A 23,837-nucleotide genomic window follows, 5' to 3' on the forward strand; every position below is an offset into this window, starting at 1 on the left:
AAATCCAAAACCCTCGGTGCATTGTAAGAATTTCCCCTCGACGTTAAGTTAACCTAACCCAACTCATATGAACCCTAACAATATCATTATTATCATTACGCAAATAAACAATGGATTCTGCACTAATAATTAAGAAAAAAAGTAACGATGGATATTATATATTATTCACTATGAAGATTAGGAAGACCATTGATCATTCTCAATTAGTGGGCAAATTAAGAGGAGAGCCTACCAACAATTGCCACTCACATACGCGTGGTATATGTATGGCTCTTGAGGTGTCACCTTGTGTTATTTAGTCATGTGCGCACTTAGGCTTTGGTCCTTTTTGGAAGTTAAAGGCGGCGATACAAACTTGTCAAGATCGAAATGATTTATTTGATATATAAAAAGTTAAAAGTAGCAAGAATAAAACCCGATGCAATTGTAGCAAGAACACCAACATGGAATAGAGAGTCACATCGATATCCTTGATAATTCTCCACTTGATTCTGTCTCATAATTCGTTTTATCCGACAAAAAAATGCTTTCTTTTGATTAATCTGGAGTAAAAGTTAGGACAAGTAAATTTTATCACGATGTGAATTGTTCACAACGACTTCTAGTTGAAGTCCACTCTTAATTGGCTCAGCCTGTTGGGAATTTATCCACAAATAACTTCATTTCTTTTGAATTTTCTAGATGTGAAAATTATAAAATATATATTTCTTATTATAAAATTTTGATATTCCTTGTCAAAGAATAATGCTGTGCTTCTTATCCACCAAGAAAAAGGAATTGGAACTTAAAATACTATAACGTTGTGTTTAGATGTGGCATTTGTAGCTGGAATTTGAGATAGATCCATCATGTTTAAATTTCATTAGCCATAAATTCTGAGTTTGACCATAGCAGGATAAGGACATTCAAAATTCTGCGAAAATTTTGAGGCAGAATTTGTAAAGCCAAAATTCTGGCTGCAAAATCCACCTATTGATCTGTTGAGGTGTCTTTTTTCAATTTAATTTGGTCCTCTGTTATGGTCCGTGAACTTGCCACCGTTGGAAGTCCTATATATGCTCCCAAAGAAGTACTTTTTTTGACAATCTTCATCTTCATCAAATGGTCCTCGATGGGTAATCTTTGCTGCAAGATCTTAACGATGGAGACCATCTTGAAAGTCGCTACTCCCGTCACAGATGGGAACCCAGCCCCAACAAATTGAACCCCATAGTAGTTGTATTGTGAATCACAGTCGTTTCACAATACCACTGAGATTTCATGGCTCCTCTCGTAGATGAACCCCCGATCAACAAAGGCATAACCAGGGATGACAACTAGGGTAACGATTTTAACCCACGGCTACATACTCTTAGGATTAGGATAAGACCCTTATCATAAGTGTAACGATGAACTCTTCTCTTTGTTTGAGGCTTTTTGATACTCTTAGGCCAACCATGGCCAGGATAGTGGCTACTTACCATAGGATTAGGGTTGTAGAGCTTCGAATGGCACACTATAGATGCTACATTGTCTTGTACTATTAAGCTTTTCTTTTTTTTTTTTTTCTTTTTTTTTTTTTGCTCTAGTCTTGTACTCCATGCTTAAGCCTATTGGGTATGCTCGACCATTGAGTTCGGTGGCTAGGGTTAACAAAACTGGTGATTAAGCGTCTTTTTTCACAAAGTGGCATCTAGGGTCTTTTTTAGTATTACCTTAGATTAATGCCATTGTGACCCATATAAGATGTGGAATGGTTGATTCTGAGTGTGAGTTTGGATTGAAATAAAAAATTAAAATTATTTTATTATTCAGTTTATTTTAGTTACTATTCATGGACCCCACTGTACTTTTTTGATATTATTCATAGACCTCACTGTATTATTTCAACTAATTTTTATCTTTATTTACAGTACTTTTAGCAATCAATTTTCAGTTTCAGCAAAATAAGCGGTATCCAAACATACTCTCAGAGTGTAAATCAAACTTTTTGATATATGATCGATTGCAATAAGGATTCAAACTCAAGAAAAATTTCAAGGGACAAGGCTTTAAAAGCAAATGCCACAATTTCCCGGATCCCTTCCTAAAATAATAGTTTAGGTTGGTAGATAGGTCACCTTAGCCTCATCCTTTCCTCCTACTTGTCCTTGGTTACTCCTAAGCCAAAGAGATTGGTTGATCTAGTCCATGCCACTCCATTAGATTGTCCATCTAATAGGGTACATTAGATAAGTCACCTAATTAGATGTCCAATGCGTTAGAAGAAGTCCATGCTCTTATCCACACTAGTAAAACTTGTTATAGTGGAGAGGGATGGTGTTTTGCACTCCATAGGCCCCGTACAAAAATACAAACGAATTTCAATATAGGTACTCATTTTCATTGTTGACAACAAAATTTCATGTAACTGGTCCGACTAAGGGTGGGTCATGTCTATTCACTATACTATTTTTGTATAAGACCTGCCCACCAATAAGCCTACTAGTGTTAGACCAGTCAGGTGTACATCCACATCGAAGATCAAGTCGAGGTATCCAAAATCTGATTGCATGGATGAACCGTGTAACTAACGTGACCCGTGCCTAACAAGTAACCAGCATGGAACAAAATACTATTATATATTCTAAACTGCTGCAATTGAAATGCAACAAGTGCCCAAAGGCCAAAAGGTGAAGTGACTTCATTGAATGATTGCATCAATTTGCTTCTTCTTTTTTTTAATTTTGATTTTCAAATTATATCTTCAATTTCAATTATGTAAAACAGCCAAACTATTTGTTAAAAAAATTGACGTTCTTTGTTTTAAATATTTGTATCCTTTCATGTTCCTTTGGTTCACATGTGAAGTGCAGAGTAGTTCTCAGTTTATCTTCCAGGCTTTCACGTGAAGTGCAATGAATTTTCCAGGATTTCACCAATTATATGCAACATGCTTGCTGAACAAAAGTAATGGAGTAGTGAAAAGACTTGCAGACTGATTTGTCATTATAATGGCATTCCAAGTTATCATTTTAAGTTCCAATAAAATTTTGGGATTTATCTTCAACCCACTAAATTTGTAGAATTGGAGAAAAGATCGATTGATTGTGCGTTGCAGTGTACTAAATGTAATTATATATGTGTGTACTTTTTTCTTTTCTTTTTTTGAGGAAGATATATATGTGTACTTAAAAAAGAAAACTTTATCATTAAATAACAGGAAAGTGTTAATTTGATTATGATTGAAAGAGTTTTTTTCCCCTCTTTCCTAAAAAAAAATAATTATCACTCCGCACTAAAAGATAGATTACCCAAAAGGGTCTTGTCATTAAAAAAATTTGAGTCAAATTAACAGCTACTCTTTGAGCAATTATTAATAGATAGCCTTAGGACACTGATTAAGAATCCAATTAAAGAAAATTTTTATGGGAAAAGAAAAAAAGGCAATTAATGTTTTGACAACTTTTTTCATTTTCCATAAAAATAATGTCAAAACTTTCTTTAACTGAATTCTTAATCAATGCCCTAAGAGCACTCGCATTTCCCTTGTTTAATAAATCATATTTAAAAAGTTTTATCACTACTTTCATGACAAATTTAAAAAACTATCAGAAAAATTAATTGTTTTATCATTTTCCTATAAAATATTTCTAAAAATAATTGCTAAACCAACACCATTGGAGCATTCATTAACATTTTCCCCAAAAAAAAACCTTTACCTTAACTTTTTCAGCACATTTTAAAACATGCCTTACATATTTATTATGGTATTACATTATACATATTCAGCACATTATAAAACATGCCTCTTAGATTACTCTAAAAAAAAAAGGAAAACATTCCTTTTAGGTCACTCAATAAAAAAACCAAGGGAAAAAAAAAAGGAAAATAATTTAAGAAGCTTATAGTGGATAATTATTTAAATGGTGGAATTTATAGTTTGCATTTAAGTTGATTTATTATTTTTTGGTGACACATAGCAAGAAGATTGATTTGTAGTTTGTACCAATAGTTATCTCCAAATTGTCATTACTTGCAAATTTACAATTCTCTAACTATTAAATCCTATGATCCTCGGGGTTTTTTTTTTTTTTTTTCTGTATTTATAACGGTCACTCTTCTTGTTTAATAAATCAAGTTGTTTGATATATGACTAATTTTTATATTTATGAATATGAAATCATGGAGTTTGGAGGAGGCATGATTAATTTGTTTGATTTTAGTAATTAGTTTTGGCACTAATAAGAGAAATTATTATTTACACCGGGAGGACTGCTGATATGGTCCTCCCTAACCAATAAGATGATGTCATCTATGTAAATATATGTGTAAGTTTACTAATCAGCACAAGAAATAAAAAATAAAAATTACCAGATGATGTCATATTTGTATATATAACAATATTTTATTGGTTGGATGGTCAGGGAGGACCATATCAGTAGTCTTCTTGATGGACCTAATAATTTCTCCACTAATAGTGACAAAAGTAAAATTTAGTCCTTTAATTTTAGTAATCGTGGTTTATGTTTAATACTATGCTATCCTTTAAAATCTAGCATTAATGACTCTATATATATTATGGTATTACATTACACATAATTAGGAAAGATATTTAGATATATAGTTAGATGTCAATGAAATATATTTGGAAGTTTTAATATATATATATATATATATATAATGGTATTACATTACACATATTCTTAGGTTACTCTAGAAAAGGAATAACACATTCCTTTTAGGTCACTCAATAAAAAATACCGAGGAAAACAAAAAAGGAAAATTGTATATGGAGACTATAGTGGGTAATCATTAAAATGGTGGAATTTATAGTGTGCAAAAATATAACAAGTTCCTATCCAAAAATAAATAAATAATTTTTTTTTTTTAGAATCAAAATAAATAAATAAAAAGTAATTAATGACCACAGAAATGACACTTTAATTTCTTATAATAAAAAAATAAAAAAAAGACCACCACACACCTTTCCTTTGGTACGATGGTCACTCTACAAGTATATAAGTGTTTGTGGGGTGTGAGGGGTAAAAGCCGGGATTCAACTCATTCAAGTCTCTAGAAGGGAGCTTCACACACATATACAGTTAGATTAAGGGTGAGTTTGTTTTGTCTTCAAACCACTTCCAGAAATGCTTTTCCGTAAAAGTGGGTGTTTGGTTGTTACTAAAAATTGGGTCAAACTAAATGTTTTCAATGTTGACTGTAAAATAAGGGCAACGGGGCGTAAAATATTTTCCGTTGTTATTTTCACTTCAAACCATTTCCGAAGACGTGCAAAGAGAGAAAGAGAGAGAGAAAGGACTCACAAACGTGCAAACAGAGAGAGAGAGAGAGAGAGAGAGAGAGAGAGAGAGAGAGAGAGAGAGAGAGAGAGAGAGAGAGAGAGAGAGAGTCACGCCGTTGAACCCACGATCATGCCGGTCAGATCGCCGTCCTCGTCCCCTCCATGCGACGGTGAATGCTCTGTTCATCCCACTCCGGCAAAAGAAGACCCATCCCACTCCACTAACCCATTCTTCATCGTCACTGACCCAGTGAACGACCCACCCCTGAGCCAATCAGACAACCATGAGCAACCCACCCCTAAGCTGACCCAGTGAACGACCCACTCTGCCGACCCATTCCTCATCGTCACATAGCACTGTTTGTTTCGATCTCTCTCTCTCTCTCTGTCACTTAAGTCCCTCTCTCACGATTGATCTTGGGATTTTGATTTTTTTGTTTTGATTTTTGTTTCTTTAATTGTTTATATATCTTGATTCTCTGTAATAATATTTGTTTGGATACTAAGAAAATGTGAGAAACATGATAAAAATGGATTTTTTAGAGCATTTTCAAGAACACAACCAAACACTAGAAAATATTTTCCAAAGCATTTTTTGGAATGCAATCAAACACTTGAAAATATTTTCCTTTCCCGAAAATATTTTCACCTGAAAATATTTTACAATCGGAAAATATTTTACATTCAACCAAACGCAGCCTAAACTAAAGTAGAATTTTTATCTTATATCAAAAAAAAAAAAAAAAAATTGACACTTTTAATGGTTCTCAAAAAAAAAAAAAATGGTTTTGCCTTTTTAGCATAATATCAGCATATTCTAATTTAAACTTGTCCGATAGGAAATATTAGCCTTTGGAATCTCGAGAAGGTTGATTTTATTTTTTTCAAAAATAAAATCTCTTGTACGGCTGTACGCTAACGAACCTTAAAATAGAATTCTGCAACGAATATCCTTATGGAAAAATTAACTTTTGTGTTAAGAGATTTGTTATTATTAATTTGGAATACCACATCATTTAAATCCTGACCTATAATTTTAAAGAAATTGTAGTAATGAGTTCAAATTATAACCTTTAATCAGTAACAATTTACCATTTAAAATTTGTCGTGAAAATATTATGAACATAATCTATACTACTATTTAAGGGGCTTCCCCTGTTTGGATTCCTTAATTTTTATGTCCAAAATAGCCTCAAATTCATCTGTTTCTAAGGCTTAAATTATAAGATTAGACATGTAAAATTAGTAATTTAAAAACTCCTAATTTTTAGCTAAAAAAAAACAGTTTTTTCTCCCACTTCTCCATTTCTCTCTCACGTTAGTTTTCCACTTTTTTTTTTTTTTTGATAACTTTCCACTTTTTATTTTGATTGAACGTTTCCAACTTTTTAAATTAACAAAATCATTTTTCCCCTTTTTAAAACTGATTAGATTTACCATGTTTCACTCCTAAAAAATTGCTTTTAATTTGCCAACCACGTTTTCCACTTATACAATTACTAAGCTCAATTTTTTTTTTTCCCTTTTACAACAAATTGTAAACCAAATTCATTGTAAAATGCATTTTTCATCGGTTCCTTTTCAGTTTCTTTGCAGTTCACACTTTCTCCATTTTTTATATAAACAAATGCACTTTCTTCTCATCTTTTATTTATCCAGTATCTATATATATTTTGTTTTTAGGTGGAGAGAAGAAGAGGCTGCCAAAAAGAGATTTGGCCAGTGGGGAGAGAAAGCAAATCTTGGCCATTCTTCTTTTCTATTGCCACTCTAGAGTCTAGATCTAGAGCCATTCCGAATCCACTCATCTACTTGACTTTGGTAATTGGTAATATCCTCCCACCAAACAACCTCTTTTTTTTTTTTCTTTTTTTTTTCAGTCTCTTTAATATCTATTTGCTTTTAATTTTGTGGTACTGGTTCTTTTTTTTAAAATATTTTCTCTAATTGTTTCACTTTGGTGCGAATTCTTTTTCAAAGTATGGAAATGATAATATTTGTATCTCTTTTTTTGTTTTTGTGGTTATCGGTTTGAAATTATTGACTAATTAGTTGATATTGTATATTATAGATGATAAAGGCATTCCCTAATTATTTTAAGTGGTGTTCTCTCTCCCTCCTATTCTTTTTCTTCTTCACGTTTGATTGTTCTTCATTTTTTTTTCTTTTATGTTTCTGCATTTCATAATTTGGGGAATGTGGTGAGTTGTGTCCGTTGCTTTTGTGGTTAAATACGTGTTGTAGGTGTTTGTAAAAAATATTTGGTTTGCAAACGTCTAAAATTTTTCTTATTATTTCTCAGGTGAGTGACCCATTTTTAAAATGAAGCCAACGTTGTCTCCAAAGATGTTGAGCCCGGGCAGTGTTGTAGTTGATCATCAACGACATAGTTGTTAGCATTAATAGCGGTGAGAGAGATGGAAGGGAGTCAGTGATGAGCTATAGTCATAGTAGATAGTTCTTAGTTTTTAAAATTTATGTTAATTTTTCAATTTAAATTTGTACTACTATGAGCATTCAGTTTAGTTCTCAGAGTTACTATTACTCCATTTGGAATTTGGAAGTTTGATTGATTATTTGATTTTGCTATGAAATTCAAGGCATATATATATATATATATATATATATTTGGTTGCACCTACAGTTTAACCATGGTTGTTGATCTATTATTTGCACGTAGAGAAGATGATTTTTTCAACTACACAGATAAAGATTAGGATTTGAAATCAAAATGTGTCACAACACAACTTTTTAAGAATATTATAACAATATAAAATCAAAATATAAGAGAGTAATATTACTTTTAAATATTAAGAAAAAGATAGAAATTATGTTAATCACCCTAATTTTACTATGTCTAAGTTAATTGCCCAAATATTTACCTTAAATTAAAAAAAAAAAAAAACCATATTATTGGACAAATGCATAAACCTCAAATTGGGATGAATGGAAAATAATGACAATAAGTTTTTTTTAAAAAAAACTAGCCTCTGAGCACGTGCTCACGCGCGTGCCCAGAGGCTCTTCTATTTTTTAGGTAATGGTTAATTTAGAACATGTATTATAATTTGGGATTACTATATTTTCCAATCACAAAAAAATCTAGGGGTGTGATGAAAAATTATTTCTCCACACATGATACTCATCACACCCCTAGGTTTTTTTTATGATTGAAAAATGTAATAATCTCAAATTATAATAAATGCTCTAAATTAACCATTACCCAAAAAATAGAAGAGCCTCTGGACACGCGCGTGAGCGCGTGCTCAGAGGCTAGTATTTTTTGTAATTTTATTGTACCACAAGAAAATAGTGAGTTCCTTCACCACAGATCTCTTCAAAACCTACCCACTATCCCACTGCTTTCTCTCTTATAGAAAGCCACTATGTTCCCCCACGTCTTAGTATTACCACAAATTTCCGCCACCTGCAATAACTGCCCTTGTATTTCTCTTCCATAAACTAGAGATAAGTAACAATTAAAAATAAAAAATAAAAATAAAACCTACTTAAACTTTTTATTTTATTATTGTGACTAGTAATCACAAACAAAACAGTAGGTACAACTGGTTCCAACAATTCCTAATTAACTCTCATCCTAATCCATACTGGTCTTTCTTTAATAAAAGATCAAAGTCCATTACTCACTAAACTAGATGTTATAAAAGACATCTCCATGGCAAGTTACTTTTTTATATATTTAACAAGCAACTATTTATAGTTTAATTAACACCTCCTAATTTTCAATACAAAATCTACGGATATATATACATATAAAGAAAGCAATTATTTTACGTGCAAACCTATATAAAATAGTTTATTTTATTTAAAATGCTTATTATTTACAAATACAGATGTACCTGTAGCACATCTATAAAAAGTGAGGCTTAAAAAAAAACTATTGGTCCTAAAAAGGTGACTAATTTCTAATTTTAAACTTAATTAAATTAGGCATAATTGAGAAGTGTCACTAGAAGCATCATAGTAATTTTTGTTTTTTTATAATTATAAATAAGCATCATAGTCATTTCATTGTCCTTTGTCTAGTCGGTGTAATCATTTCTGTCGGCTTTCTCACGAATGCCATGCAAGACTACCTCCCTGACCTTATATAAGACTCCAGATACAGTTCATCTGGAGACACAACAAGAAAGAACAAGAGGAATTCCAAAACAAATGAAGATCCATAAATTTACATGTTTCATTCTTCCTCTCATCCTTTTCATTACCATCGGTCATTCTCATGCAAAACAAACACAACCCATCTCAGAATCCCTCACAATTGACCATTTCCTCAACAAAATTTATGAATGTAGGAATACTCAGCAAACAAAATTCCAAGAAACCCAACTAAAATTCGCATCTCCTATGGTTATAGCTGGTGTTCTTTCCTTCATAGCTTCCTCTATATCTAGTGCAGGCGGGATTGGTGGTGGTGGGCTTTTCATACCAATTTTAACTGTTGTGGCAGGCCTAGACCTCAAGACAGCCTCAAGTTTCTCAGCTTTTATGGTCACAGGTGGGTCAATTGCAAATGTTATGTGCAACCTGTGCACCACTAGACCCAAGTTTGGTGGCAAAACTTTGATTGACTTTGATATAGCACTTTTATCAGAGCCATGTATGTTGTTAGGAGTTAGTATAGGAGTTAATTGCAACCTTGTCTTTCCAGAATGGCTTATTACCATCCTGTTTGCTACTTTTCTTGCTTGGACTACCTCAAAGACTTGTAAAAATGGTTTGTCGCATTGGAAAATGGAATCTGAAGAGCTAAGGAGAAATCGTGGTGAAAATTTGGAAAATGGGTCGGTTGAAGATGGGACTTCTGATAGTACTAAAGAACCTCTTTTGGGTATGAAAGAAGATGGCAAGTCGAGGCTTCCATGGACGAAAATTGGGATCTTAGTTTTGGTCTGGTTTTCCTTCTTCATTCTTTATCTTCTTCGTGGCAATCGGTATGGACAGGTAAGGCTAACAATAATTTCATTGAATTCCATTTTTTTAGTTTAATTTACTTTGCATATTGAGATAAAATTTGATGATTAGAAATCTATGCTCCATTTCAAACCTTTTTTTAACTTAATAAAAGTACTACTTGCAACCTGATGACTTCACTTTATATTATTATTTTGCAATGTCAAGTGGTGGACCATTATATATGTTACTTTTGCTAAGTGATGTGTAGCTATTGTGCTTTTTTTTTAAGTAAATCTAGAGGTACAATCCTATCAATAGAATTGCATCCATGTAGTTTGGGAATTCCCACTAGCTTCGTGGTCCCTTGGTTTCAAAAACCATCCTTCACAAGGGAAATTGCATTTTGGGTCTCTTACAATATTTTATTTTGTTGTAACTTGCAACTATCTTTAAGTTAGGTTTTTCTCTACAAAGCTTAATTCAAGTTATATCTAGTTCAAAGTGTATCTGTGAAATGTTAATATATATGGTCCATAGGGAACTTTTCAAAATAAAGTATATGTAGGGTCTATTTGGATACCGCTTATGGTTGAAAACTGAAAACTAAAAACTAAAAACATTGTAACAAAATAATTTTTAAATGTGTGAATAGTGTAGTGGGACCTAGTTTTAATGAAAATTTTGCTGAATTAGATAACTTGTGAGTTCTGTAAACAATACATGGGACCCACTAACGGAGACGCAAACACGCTGAAATGAAATTTCAGCGCAATCCAAACTCTCTCAATAGCAAAAGTCTCTTTCTCTAAACCAATAGAATAGAAAAGGAAAACAAATTATTTGATATTTTAGTCAGAAGAGGATCAGCTTTAGGATATGCACACCCAAAAAGTGAGAATAGCTGTCTACTTCTTTGTGTTTTTTTTTTTTCAACTAGAATATCAATTATGACGACAAATCATTGATTAAATAAACTATTGAATTGATTTGTGATCTTTCTGGCTCTAAAAATATCAAAATCATTGATTTGTGCAAAGGTTCAAAAACCACATCCTAATTTTATATGCATAAGTTCATATATGACACACTGGTGGTGAATCTGGTGACTGTTACTTATTTTTTCCCTTTTTTCCTTTTTCTATTTATGTGATTTACTTGTTGATAAACATATAGTAAGGATTCTAAATTTTTTTTTGTCCTAGCACTCTCAACATGTGACCCTTTGAAATATGTGCAGGGTATAATACAAATAGAGCCTTGTGGAGTGCTTTACTGGGTTATCTCATCATTGCAAATACCCTTAGCTTTGATTTTCACAGCATGGATCCTATGCAAGAAGGAAAGCAATCAACATCAGACTTCTAACGACAAGGTCATTGAAAAAAATTGAAGATTGACTAATGTTGTCCATGATTTACCTTTATTAAAACATTTATATTTCAATTAGCCTAAACTTGTACTCTTTGTTTAGGAGGAAGATCTTATTAGAGATGGACCATCAAACAAGATGATTTTCCCTTTAATGGCATCATTAGCGGGAATGTTGGGCGGCGTCTTTGGAATTGGAGGTGGAATGCTTATAAGCCCACTTCTTCTTCAAGTTGGGATAACGCCAGAGGTAACATCTAATTCCATCTTCAATCATTTTCACTTCATCTTGTTTCATGTTAAACTGCCAGGAATACTTATTTTTGCTTTCATATCTTGATGCAGGTAACAGCAGCAACTTGTTCTTTCATGGTGTTCTTCTCAGCTACAATGTCGTCATTTCAGTATGTATTGTTGGGCATGGAACAGACAGACATTGCCCTCATCTTGGCCATAGTCTGTTTTGTTGCATCACTTCTTGGATTGGTAGTGGTGCAGAGAGCAATTCAAGAATATGGGAGGGCATCTCTCATTGTATTCTCAGTAAGCATTGTGATGGCTTTGAGTACCGTCCTAATGACTAGTTTTGGGGCACTCGACGTTTGGAGGGACTATATATCTGGGAAATACATGGGGTTCAAATTGCCCTGTTAAGAAAAAAATTTGTAAATAGGTTCCTATAATAAGACCTCAGTTTATGGGAGGGAATCTCTCATTGTATTCTCAGTCAGCATTGTGATGGCTTTGAGTACTGTCCTAATGACTAGCTTTGGAGCACTCGATGTTTGGAGGGACTATGTGTCTGGGAAATACATGGGATTCAAATCGCCCTGTTAAGAATAACTTTTGTAAATAGTTTCCTATAATATGTTCTCAGTTGAGGGTAGTACGATATGCGTAGAAATGTGTTTTCAAATGTAACGCGGCGAGTACTAATGAAACAAATTGCAGTGAGAAATAAGAGAACTACTAAATACATGATCATGTTTTTGTGTCAGGCTTTCAATTCTGGAACTGCGTATTTTGGTCTCTTATAGTATTAATCCTTTTAAGTTTTCCAATGTTTTACAACTTCCTTAGACTTCCTGTTATAGTAGATACACAAGTTTTGGGAGTCAAAAATTAGAGTTAGCTTGAGTGATTTCTACATAATATCGAAATGAACTAGTTTATTCTTCATACTGATTCTGCTATTGTGTGCCTTCGTATGCAGAAAACAAACCACAATGTGAAATTCCACAGCTCAATCAAACTAACATTCTCATTGATCGCACAATTAGCAAAACACATGCTTGACATGTTAAATTTGGTAATTAAATACCAAAATTGGCTGATAAACTTACAATTTATCCCTAAACATTCAATGGCATTTCCAACTTCCCAAATCACATTTATCATCCGCCTAATCCAGTCTTAAAAATGCAACCTTCATCAAAATATAAATACTAAAGAAACATTAGGAACAAGGGCTTCCTAATGCACAAGGATTGCAGAGCAAAAAATGAAGCCTGCTGCCTTATGCAACTGGGGGACGGAGAACATGGTCTTGTGAGGTATCAACAGAAGCCGGTGGCATGAACTGCCACATGGAAACTCCAGGGTACCCCATAAATGGCACCAACTTGCTGCCAACAACTTGGCCTGGGGCAGGAAGTGGAGCTGGGATTGCAGGAGGATGAGGCAAAAATCCTGGTTGAGTACTCATAGCTTTTACATTCTTCTCAAGGTTCTCTTTCTCTACCTTTAGCCTTTGCTTCTCATCACGAAGCTCATTCTTTTCTGCCTATACAAACAAACCTCCACTCAACATAACCAACAAGAATTGAATTTGAACGTGGTCAGTTTTATTTTATTTTTTGGATATCCTTGCAGCTATCAGGTATATATGGAGTAATTCCTAAAAACAAGTGTGATTTCAGATGCCTTCTAAAATGAAAAAGAAAAGGAAAATACAAAAGGTTCTAGTTCTACCAATGTTATTACAAAACTTTTACAGAATAACGTGACCATGAATGTGATTACTAAATAGTGTCATATTAACAAAACCAATCGGTTTCTTGGTCTGATGATAATGAGTATCATTAGAAGCAAACGTCATAGATTGAAACTCACTCAAAAAAAAAAAAAAATAACATAATTAATAAAGTTCTTATATTTTGTTTTGTGTTCAAAATAATTTAACACATCAGTTTATATTGCTGTCGTAAAATTATTACCATCCTTAGTGTCATTCAAAAGTAAAAACTGAAATATCAAAGCGCACCTTCAACTCATTAATCTTCTCCTGCAGATCCATTTTTGACTCTTTCAACTTCTGGGCTTCATCTCTTAATTGAGTCAATATTCTCACAGCATCACCCAATATAACAGCCTTGTCCATTTTAGGAGGTCTTCCAGGGTCCAGGATAGAACCCAGTTCCATGAACCTTAAGATAATTCCAAAGTCAACATCAGAGACAGAGACAGAGTGAGAAAGAGAGAGAGAATCAGAAAATTAACGAATTAGAGGATGCCTGTCATTCAATCTATCCCTCCTCATTTTCTCCCTGCATGCTTTGGAACCAGATGTAGTGCATGATCCAGACCTCACCCTGTACACAAAATATGAAATAAGAAATGGAAAAATACATTTTATGATCTCCCCCCTCCCCACAAAAAGTTAAAGAGTACAAAACATGAAACTTTCCTAAAGATTAGTTCCTATCACCTCATCTGCAAAATGTTAAAGTCCACATATAAGCTATACATTACCTCCTAACCAATGAAAAAATTTCATGTCACTGACATTTTTACATTTTCCCTCATTTTATCATTTATTCATTCATTATCAAAAACTAAAATACGATAAATAGTTTTTCTAATTTCAGGATCATCATCATTTTTTGGCTATGTGGGTGAAGGAGTACAATTAATTCATAATTTGACTAGTTCAAGAAAGTTGTGTATTACTACGAACTAAATTTTAAGGAGATCCTGTGAGCTAATTGGGATTAGCATATTTTGAGTTCTTAAGGTAACTCTGTTATGGAATTCTTAAAATCATTTCCAACCATTTTGAAAATGAGTTGATTGGATTCTGTTATCATCAATAGTTGCCAAAATGGTGATAGTCAATGTTTGTTTAAATGTTGATGACATGATAAAATTTAATCAACTTATTTCAAAATTGATTGATAAAAATTTTAGGAACTCTATAGTGAAGTTATCATAAGAACTATTAAGGAACTTAATCCATTAAATCAGACTTTCACAATAAGAAAAGAATAGCAATGAATCAAAGTAAGAAAAGGAAAGGAGGAGCAGGGCACTACCAGATTCATGTCAAATCTAGTGACATTTCTTTTTTGAGAAACAATCAGCTTTAAGATAACAGATCTAACTGTACCACAATGAAAGAGGGAACTAAGAGAAAGGGGGAAAAATCAAAATAAAAAAATAACATAACATAACCAAAAAGAAACTCAAACACCCTAAAAACTGCTACTAGCCAGTAATGGAAGACAAGATATACTGAACTTACTACTTAGCCAACTAAAGTTTACCTTTTTCGAGAGCTAATTTCCTTTGGACCATCTGAATTTGGAAATGAGTCATCAATCTGCTCCATACTGAGAAAACAACAAGAGAAAATATGAGCTTGTCCATTATACAAGTTTTTAAAAAACTAAGTAGATAAGTGGAGTTAATCCTGCTCAAGATACAGCCCAGGTTTTCATGTAAAGGAGGAAATAAAATGGAGTTCGAATAGATTGCAAGTACGCTATTAGATTCATGAAATAAATTCGAAACAGTGAAACAAGTTGTCTCCATTCCACTTGAAATGGAAATGATCTTGATTCTCTAATTACAAACTGCACAAGAAATGCAAAACCCCTAAAGTTGGTGTCTCCCAAAGATCATGTCACCTCATTATAATCAAAGGGGTTAGAGATCCTAACTTTTGCCAATAACATAAGATTCTTTAAAATCCTCTGACTATCACATAATTACAAACTTCTTAAATTGAGGAGTACTAGGTTTCAAGTCAATAATGAAACAGTGCTAAAAACAAATCTTATTCTGACTGGAAGCAGCTATTATTTTTATATTTTTACAATGGAATACCAAGTCCTAAATGACAGCATCACTAGAAATGACTACCATAATCACTAATATATTCATAAATCAATATGTGTAGACCGCACACGCCCATGCATATGATTCTCATGCTGCTTGACAGTTGACACATTGAAAGCTTCAAATGTCGAATTTTCATAAAAGTCAAAAACATCTAAGGTATTAAAGTAGCCCTCCTTGCCTGCATTATTACCAATCACCCATAAAACATAAAGATAAATTGAAAAACACCCAGAAAATCACAAAAGAAAAAAATATATATATTAAAAAAAAAAAACCTTAAAATAATAATAAAAACAAGGACCAAACCTAGTGTCAAATTTTTTTGAATGAGCTATGAATCTCAACATATTAATCAGGATCAGTCACATATATTAAATTATTAACAAAAAAAAAAATGTAAATAAAACCCTTCATCATGGTTTATATAGAAAGTGTTACAACCCAAGCATACAAGATTATTTGTACAAAAAATTATAAGAGAGAAAAAAAAAAAACGTCAGTGTATTATATAATTGGCAAATAAGTAATGGGACAAGAAAAAAAAAAGTAAATAAATACATTAAAAAAGAGAGTAAAAAAGGAATTAAGGACCACCTGAGAGAAGTGGGGTTGGAGAAAGAAAGATGAGGAGGAGGAGGAGGAGGAGGAGGAGAAGGCCAAGTAGTAGAAGCAAAAAATCCTGTAGGGTCAAGGAGAGAAGTGACAGAAATGTCCTCCATAAGATTATATTCATCAAACATCCAAATGGTGGGGTTTTCATTTCCTTGAGACCCCATTTCTCTGTGTTCCATATTGCCGGAAATTCCAAGATATTCCGGCGAGCCGTCGTGGTGGTACGTAGAGAAATGATGAGCAGAGACTAATAAGAATGAAGGAATGAGTGAAGGAGGTTGGTTCGGAGTTTTGGTCAACGGTTATGTAATTGAGTGGCGTTAAAGGTGGTGGTGGAAATATTGGAATATATGATGATGGTAGAGAAGCACAATAACAGGAGTGTTTTTTTGAATCTTTTGAGAATTTGTAGAGAGAGAGAGAGAGAGAGAGAGGAGTTCTGATAGGTCACCACTTCCACCACACACTGCTCCCTTTGCGTCTTACACGCATGCATTCATAACAATTTTTTTTTTTTTTTTGGGTCCTGTTGTACAACAACAACAACAACGTGTTCTACTGTATCTCACCCCACTTGTTTTTGGTGGGTGTGTTTGTGTGTTGGGTTGGGCTTGTTGTATCATCTTGTGTTTGGACTTCTTTAAGGCTCAGAAACTTTGGATGGATTTTGAAGTTACTCACTGAATACTTGGGCTTGAGCTTCACAAACTACCCAAGTTTCAATTTTGGAATTGAAAGTTGGATACTACTTTGAAAATCATATAAAAAAACAATTAAAAAAAAACTTTGAAAATCATATAATATAAATAAATAACAGATTTGTTTTTTTTTTTTTTAAAGGACTTCACCATCCAACTTTTATTGATTAATATTATTTTAGTTGCAGTCCATTAGCTAATTGATAGAATAGATAGTTAATTAGTTACAGTATCACTATTATACTATAATTTAGATAAAACTTTATAATTGTAGTACTTAATTTGAATCATGAAATCCATCCATTTCAAATGGAGATGATCATATTCCCTCCAACAATGAACAGAACCTCATTAAACCTTTCTAAACTCATTTATAGAGACTATGTCTGGGGAGAAAATTAACAAGCAATTTTGTTTCATGGCACTTGGTTTAAACCTGTCCAGAATACCGTATTTGCAGCCAATCCAAAATCCCAACATGATATTAATCTGCACAGATAGGCAACATGATATTAATCTGCACAGATAGGCAGGGGTTTTTTGTCTGGACTATTAGGAGTAATAAACATGTAAACAGCCAACTTTTCTTGTATTCACCTGTATTTCCTGCTTCGAGGCATGACCTTTAACTCAGGGCACCAAACCAAAATCCAGAAATAAAAAACATGGCCAACTTGATTTAAAAGGAAGGAAGCACTTTTACACTTATGAGATTGAAATCACACACCCACAAAAGGCACACCAACTTATCATTTGTCTTGATGCTGGACCACCACAATCACATATTTTACATGTTCAAAATATATACAATACCAAATACATATACATACATTAACTAGGCAACATACACACGAATGGACTGAACAAAACTATCTATCCTTTTCCTTATCTCTTCTGGATTGGCACCAACAAGCTTGTCAACCGGAGCACCATTTTTCATCAGCACAAATGTGGGCATGGCCTTTATCTCCAATTTGGTTGCTGCCTCCTAACCAATCAAAATGCAAAAATATATTATGTCAAAACATTATCAACAAAAATATTTCCAAACATCAATTTGGGGAATCTTAGATATGAGGTTTAAGTGTATCCATTAAATGATTGTGATTGCCAAGCCAATCTGGATTTTGTATTACTAGCTACTGAAAGTAAGAAGATATTTTATCTACACATGCCCATATACCCCCAGATTAAAGCTTGGCTATGGTGGTTAAAATGACTTGATTATCTTGACTTTCTGGAATTGACAAAACTTTCAACTTAGTTGTTGGTCTAGTGCACGGGCAAAGCGTCCAAAGTATGTGCTTTAAAAGCCCAATCTGGGAGTGGCAGGGTTGCAAGTTGTTCCACCTTGAATAAGACCACATCAGCTCAAAATAAAGGCATCAAAAAGTAATTGTACTATGGTTTCTCCTTATTTGTTTTCCATGTGCTAGTGATTGATTTTTTTTTTTATTGTTCAAATGCCTATCCTTTGATCATGAGCACATATCTAAGTAGTTGGTAGCACATAATCACTCTAAATATGCACATAAAATATCTCTGAGGACTGATTCTAATATATGTATATCAATATTAGGCTAATAATTTAGCAGGCACACATCTGAACAACTGAAAAATGAACGATTCAAGCTAAGCACACACCAGAACATTTATGTAGAAAACAGAATAATGTTAAAGAACAAAAGATCCCACAGCACCAAGAAATATAGGGGAAAAAAATTTGTACCAGTGAAACATTACAACATCAGGCCCTATTTGGTTCATATCTTATCCATATCTCATAATTCATATCTCAATTTTCATAACTCACAATTTACAATTCATAAATTCATTCTCATAACTTATAATTCTTTAACTCAACTCCAATTCTTATTTGGCACTTGATATTTCCTTAGTTTTTGTTTTGTAAAAAGCAAAATATAACTCAGTTGGTGGGCCTTTAGTATAGTCCCCTCCTCTTTAGTAAAAGAGTAAATAGTCAGTTCCTCAAAAAAAAAAAAAAAAAGGGAGCAAATAGCCCTTGGGAACCTTGGAGTAATAAATACCATTTGACTTGATGAAACAATTCATCACATGTGGGTCCCAATTTTGTGTTTGTTATTACGATTTTGCCACTTAACTCAATTTTCTAAAATCTAAAAACTCACAAAACTTGTTTTCATATCTCATCACTCATTCTCACTTTTTTTTTTAGTATTGAGTAATGAGAATTGAGAATAAAAATTAAGCCAAACAAGAAAACCACTAGTGGGGTCCACAAATTTTGAGTGATTGATGGAAATTGAAAATTGAGTGATGAAAATTGCTAAACCAAACACCCCCTCAGTATCCCAAAACGCAAGAATCCAAGAGTTTGATGCTGACAGGAGAAGTCACTTAGATGAAGCAACTAAATTGACAACAACGGATCAAAGATGCCAACTAGCCTCATCTCCTAAACTCAATTGGAGCTTCCACAGCCAATGTTTTCTGCAGAGAGACCTTTCACGTGTTTGCCTCAAAAATGGAAACTTGATCATCATTTACAATTCAGTTGGTGGATCACTCATCATTTCCCCAGTTATTGACTCCTTGTGCCCAAGATTAATTAATGCTACCCCTGATCAGGCTTAGCTGCACTACTGCTTTTTGTACTAATCATTTTTATATCTCGGGCAACCAAAGGTACGAAACTAACCAACAAAACATTAAATATTTCATGCACAATGCATACAAACAAATAATATTATCATACTAAAAAACCTGTCCACATTTAATTCCCAAATTAATCTATATTATCGCAAAGGATGAGTTTTAAAAATAAAATAATTTCCCATTTCACATTTGGTGAGTTTTCTTATATAAAATTTACAAAGGCACTTCATATTTATGGCTGTGGTCACACGCGTTCACAAAGCACATTCCTTGTATCACAAGAAATCAATCTTTATTATTAAAAGATGAAACTTATCCACGCCATTACATATAGAAATGTACCTATGTGTAGAGGAATATAGCAATTTTTTAATGGTTGAAGCAAGAGCCACAAATCTTTGAAAAGTCAACTTCTAAATTGTACATAACATATCAATGTTAATACACCCCATATATAACATATCATTCTGCACTCAATACGGGGAGTAATATGCTATATGCTTTTAGATAAACTATTGTTTCAAAGCTGATATGACAAACAGAGAAGCAAAAAATAAATCAATAATCAATTTTTTTTTAACAAAAATTTGATGAATTACCTTAACCTCATCGACATCAACTGTGAGGAACAGAACATCAGGGAAGCTTGAAGCCAACTCTTCAAAAAAGGGGTTCATTGCCACTGAAGGTATGCACCATGCAGCAGTGAAGTGTATGACAATCTATAATACCCATCCCACCAAGACAATAACTTTAATAGCCACAATTCCATTAACATCATCAAGAACTTTTTTTTTTTACATATATAAAAAAAGATACTCATGAAGAAAGTGAAGGTTTATATTTATTTTCAAGACCCAGAAAGGGGGAGAAAGAGTTTGTGTAGTTTAATAGTAGTTTGAAAATTTGTGAAGTTGATGAGGAAACTTACAGGGGTGCCTTGATTGGTGGCTTGGGTAACATAGAAATCCCATGACTCCAAAGAGTCAACCTTCACAACTCTGGTCTTGTTCTGCTGCTCTAGGCCTTCCATCTCCTCCTCCTTTTTTCTTTCGTCTTCTTCTTCTTTCACCTACTCTAGAAGCTATTATAAAACTGAGTCCCTAAAATATGAAATGTTTTGAGTTGGACCCACTTTACTCTTAGATGGATATGTACGACAGCTGCAAGCAGAGAGGATCAGTTTGTCTTTCCCATGTTTCCTTTTCTCTCTCTTCGCATTTGGTCCAATTATTAATCTGCGTGGGTCACAAAATTTTTCTTTTTAACTTCTTTCTTTTTCTTCTCAAAAAAAAATTAATCTGTGTGGGCCACAAAATTGTTCTTTTTAACTTTTTTTTCTTTTTCTTCTCTTATCTCTCGTTATCCATTTTTATTAAAAATAATAGTAAATTTGTATTTTTATTTCCTTTTTATATTTTTCTTTTTTTAATATAAAAAACTAAAGGAAAAAAAGATTTAAAGACCAGGTTCTAAAAATTAAAACCTAACTTTTTCTCAAATGAAACTCACACACGAAAACTTTGTGTACTACTATTGTCACCAAGACTTGTCTGGAGCTTAAGTTGACTATCTGAAGCATGAAAATGTTATTTGATCCCTTAACTGTCACTTAATACTAAATTTTGCCATTTCAATTGCAGACAACTTGCCAGTGAACACTGGATTTGAGGTGGGACTGGTATTTCTCAAAATCTCTGGTGAGTGCATCTCAATGAAGAGCCAAATCAAACTCAGCCTCAACTCTAGCAATGGTCTGTTATAAAATACGTCAACCTCCAAACACTACTCAGTCCCGAAGGTACCCTCTCCAGAATCCTAATCACTGTGACCTCCACAAAGGGTTTCTATCTATGACTTGTATTAAGGAAAATTCACTGTGTGGACTCGAGCAAGGACAATTCAGAATTTTCTATCGCAAAATGGCATAGCCCATAATCAATCTATGACCTTCACGGTGGACTCAAGTGTAACTCGAATCAGTTTGGTCGGCTTCAATAAGAGCCAAAGAAGTGATCATGTGTTTTATGTGCTGGTGATCGATAAGGCATCATTATTAAATTTCAAAAAATCCACTTTGGTGGTTAGATTATCTATGGTCTTGATAGGCTTTCTCTTGCCCCCTAAGAACTCCTCTATGTGAATTAGTCCAATGATGTTTTTAAAAAAAAAAAAAATTGGTCTTTATAGAGACTTAACTTTATTTTTCGCAATTCTATTTTTTATTGTAAAATGTGTTGTCATATCTGTTAAATATTTGAAAAAGCTTGGCACCAAACATGTTTAAATTTATCTTTTTTCAACCCGTTATGTGGCGATTAAAAAGTCATTAACTCATTAAAAAATTCTTGTCACTAAAACTACACATGAAATGTCTCTTTAGTTGCCACATAATGGGTCAAAGCAAAATAGTTTCAAATATGTTTGGAGCCTAATTTGTTCCTCCAAGTTTTGGATCATTCTTGTTTTTAAAAATTACATTAGTTCAATTGAATAATTTTACTTACATTAGTATAAAATTTAATAATTTTTATAGAAAATGAAACTTTTTAAGAATTTCACTATGAAAATTGTGAAAATGAATTTTATTAATTTTATGAAAGATAGTCATCAAACATAATTTTGATTAAAAATATTAAACTCTTTTTTTGTTGGGTGCGTGTATATATATAACTTATCAAATAAAAAAGTGTGTGTATATAATAAAAAAAGCATGTGTATTTATGTGTGTGTATGCGGTTGTTTTGATAAATATATTAGTATTGCAACTTGGCCCCCCCAAACAAAATTTCCTGGCTACGCCCCTGGTTGTAAACATTCACAATCCCACTGCCTGAACCAGCTGCAAACAATTTCCCACTTTATTTTTACAAAACCTAACTTTTAGATCTTCTATTCTCTTAATTTTATAGTTTTTTTTATGTTTTGAGAGAAGAGAGGCATAAAAAGGATAGCAAAAATACTCATGTTTTTAATAGAGGTGGGTAACGGGAGACAAACCACAAGTAAGAAAAGTATGTTTCAGGTAAACCATGTAGAAAAAGTGTTTTTTCAGGCAAACCACATATGAAAAAATTGTAATTTTACCATATTAATATTATATAAACTGGTATTATAAAAGACTGATCTCCTTCTTTTTAGGATTTAGTGTCATAATTTTTCATTCATCATGATTTAAGGCTTACACGTTTTTCTGCAAATATTAAGCATTAACTCATGGTTTTGTTTTTCACAAGAATTTCATCTTACTTTATCTCTCCTATTTCTATGTCCTTCCATTCTAGAACTTATCATCATGGACAAACTAATTGCAATAAAAAATAAATAATTAATTACACTTTTTTACCTAAAATTCTATAGTTCACAATGACAAAATTACAAAAACAATGCCAAAAAAACTACTCACACATGTAACTCACTCATTAACAACCGCTAATACTCCCTCCTTCCCACTTTGTTTGTCCTGTTTGAAAAGTCAAACTTTTTAAGGGAATATCATTTATTGTCTTGTCTACCTTTTAAAAATGTATAAGTTTCCAAAACTACCCTTAAATAAATTTATCAAAAAATTGAATTAGTAAATTAATAAGGGTATCATAGGAACATTAGTAAATTAATGATTTTTATTTTTAGAAACAGGACAATATTTTGAGACATCCCAAAATAGAATAGAGAACAAATAAAGTGGGACGGAGGGAGTAACCTTTAAGAAGAGTTGAAAGGAAATTTTTTTTTGGGGGGGGGGGGGGGGGGGGGGGGGGGGACAAAACAAATAGGGTAAGAAAACAATGTCATCCCTTGATAGACAACAGCTGCAACTGCTACAATAAGAGCATCCGTAGCAGCTCTCTCAAATGTGCCAAATGCCAAATATTTGGCACATTTGGCACACCAAACACAAAAACAGAGCTTTATCAGATGTTCCAAATCTCAAAAATTATGCCACATTGCTACAGTACCGTCTCAAATATGAGACGGTACAGACAACAATGGCAAAATGGGATATTATTATTTTACTGCATTTTTCTCTCTCCTCTTCCACAAATATCTCTCTCTGTCGACTCTATCTCATTTCTTCTCTCTTTGTCACTCTCTATCTCTTCCCTCTCCTCCATGCTCAAGAAAGTTGCTCAAGATCACTCTCAAGAAAGTTGTCATCGATCTCGTCGCCTCACTTTCCAGTTCTCGCCGTCGATCTTGCCAGTCCTCGCCGCCTCATGCTT

The 23,837-nt window shown here is 33.2% G+C and overlaps 3 protein-coding genes across 3 annotated transcripts; 1 reads left to right on the forward strand and 2 right to left on the reverse strand.

Annotated features, from left to right (window-relative positions):
- The first annotated feature begins 9,305 nt into the window (after nucleotides 1–9,305).
- Nucleotides 9,306–12,512, forward strand: LOC115972795 (sulfite exporter TauE/SafE family protein 2-like). Its single transcript, XM_031093046.1, has 4 exons — nucleotides 9,306–10,228; nucleotides 11,418–11,552; nucleotides 11,652–11,798; nucleotides 11,894–12,512. Exons 1-4 carry the CDS (start codon nucleotides 9,344–9,346, stop codon nucleotides 12,200–12,202), a joined length of 1,476 nt encoding a protein of 491 aa, XP_030948906.1. The 5' UTR covers nucleotides 9,306–9,343; the 3' UTR covers nucleotides 12,203–12,512.
- Nucleotides 12,513–12,786: 274 nt separating this feature from the next.
- LOC115972737 (transcription factor ILR3-like) lies at nucleotides 12,787–16,745 on the reverse strand. The gene is made up of 5 exons (XM_031092998.1): nucleotides 16,262–16,745; nucleotides 15,091–15,156; nucleotides 14,062–14,139; nucleotides 13,812–13,974; nucleotides 12,787–13,331 (listed from the first exon to the last, which is right to left on the reverse strand). The coding sequence occupies exons 1-5, from the start codon at nucleotides 16,456–16,458 to the stop codon at nucleotides 13,065–13,067; spliced, it is 771 nt and encodes a 256-aa protein (XP_030948858.1). The 5' UTR covers nucleotides 16,459–16,745; the 3' UTR covers nucleotides 12,787–13,064.
- Nucleotides 16,746–17,634: 889 nt separating this feature from the next.
- LOC115972791 (thioredoxin-like protein CXXS1) lies at nucleotides 17,635–20,676 on the reverse strand. The gene is made up of 3 exons (XM_031093043.1): nucleotides 20,546–20,676; nucleotides 20,214–20,336; nucleotides 17,635–17,965 (listed from the first exon to the last, which is right to left on the reverse strand). Exons 1-3 carry the CDS (start codon nucleotides 20,645–20,647, stop codon nucleotides 17,813–17,815), a joined length of 378 nt encoding a protein of 125 aa, XP_030948903.1. The 5' UTR covers nucleotides 20,648–20,676; the 3' UTR covers nucleotides 17,635–17,812.
- Between the last annotated feature and the right edge of the window lie 3,161 nt (nucleotides 20,677–23,837).

The sequence above is a fragment of the Quercus lobata genome, unplaced genomic scaffold, assembly GCF_001633185.2.
Source record: "Quercus lobata isolate SW786 unplaced genomic scaffold, ValleyOak3.0 Primary Assembly Scq3eQI_73, whole genome shotgun sequence".
NCBI classification, from domain to species: Eukaryota; Viridiplantae; Streptophyta; class Magnoliopsida; order Fagales; family Fagaceae; genus Quercus; species Quercus lobata.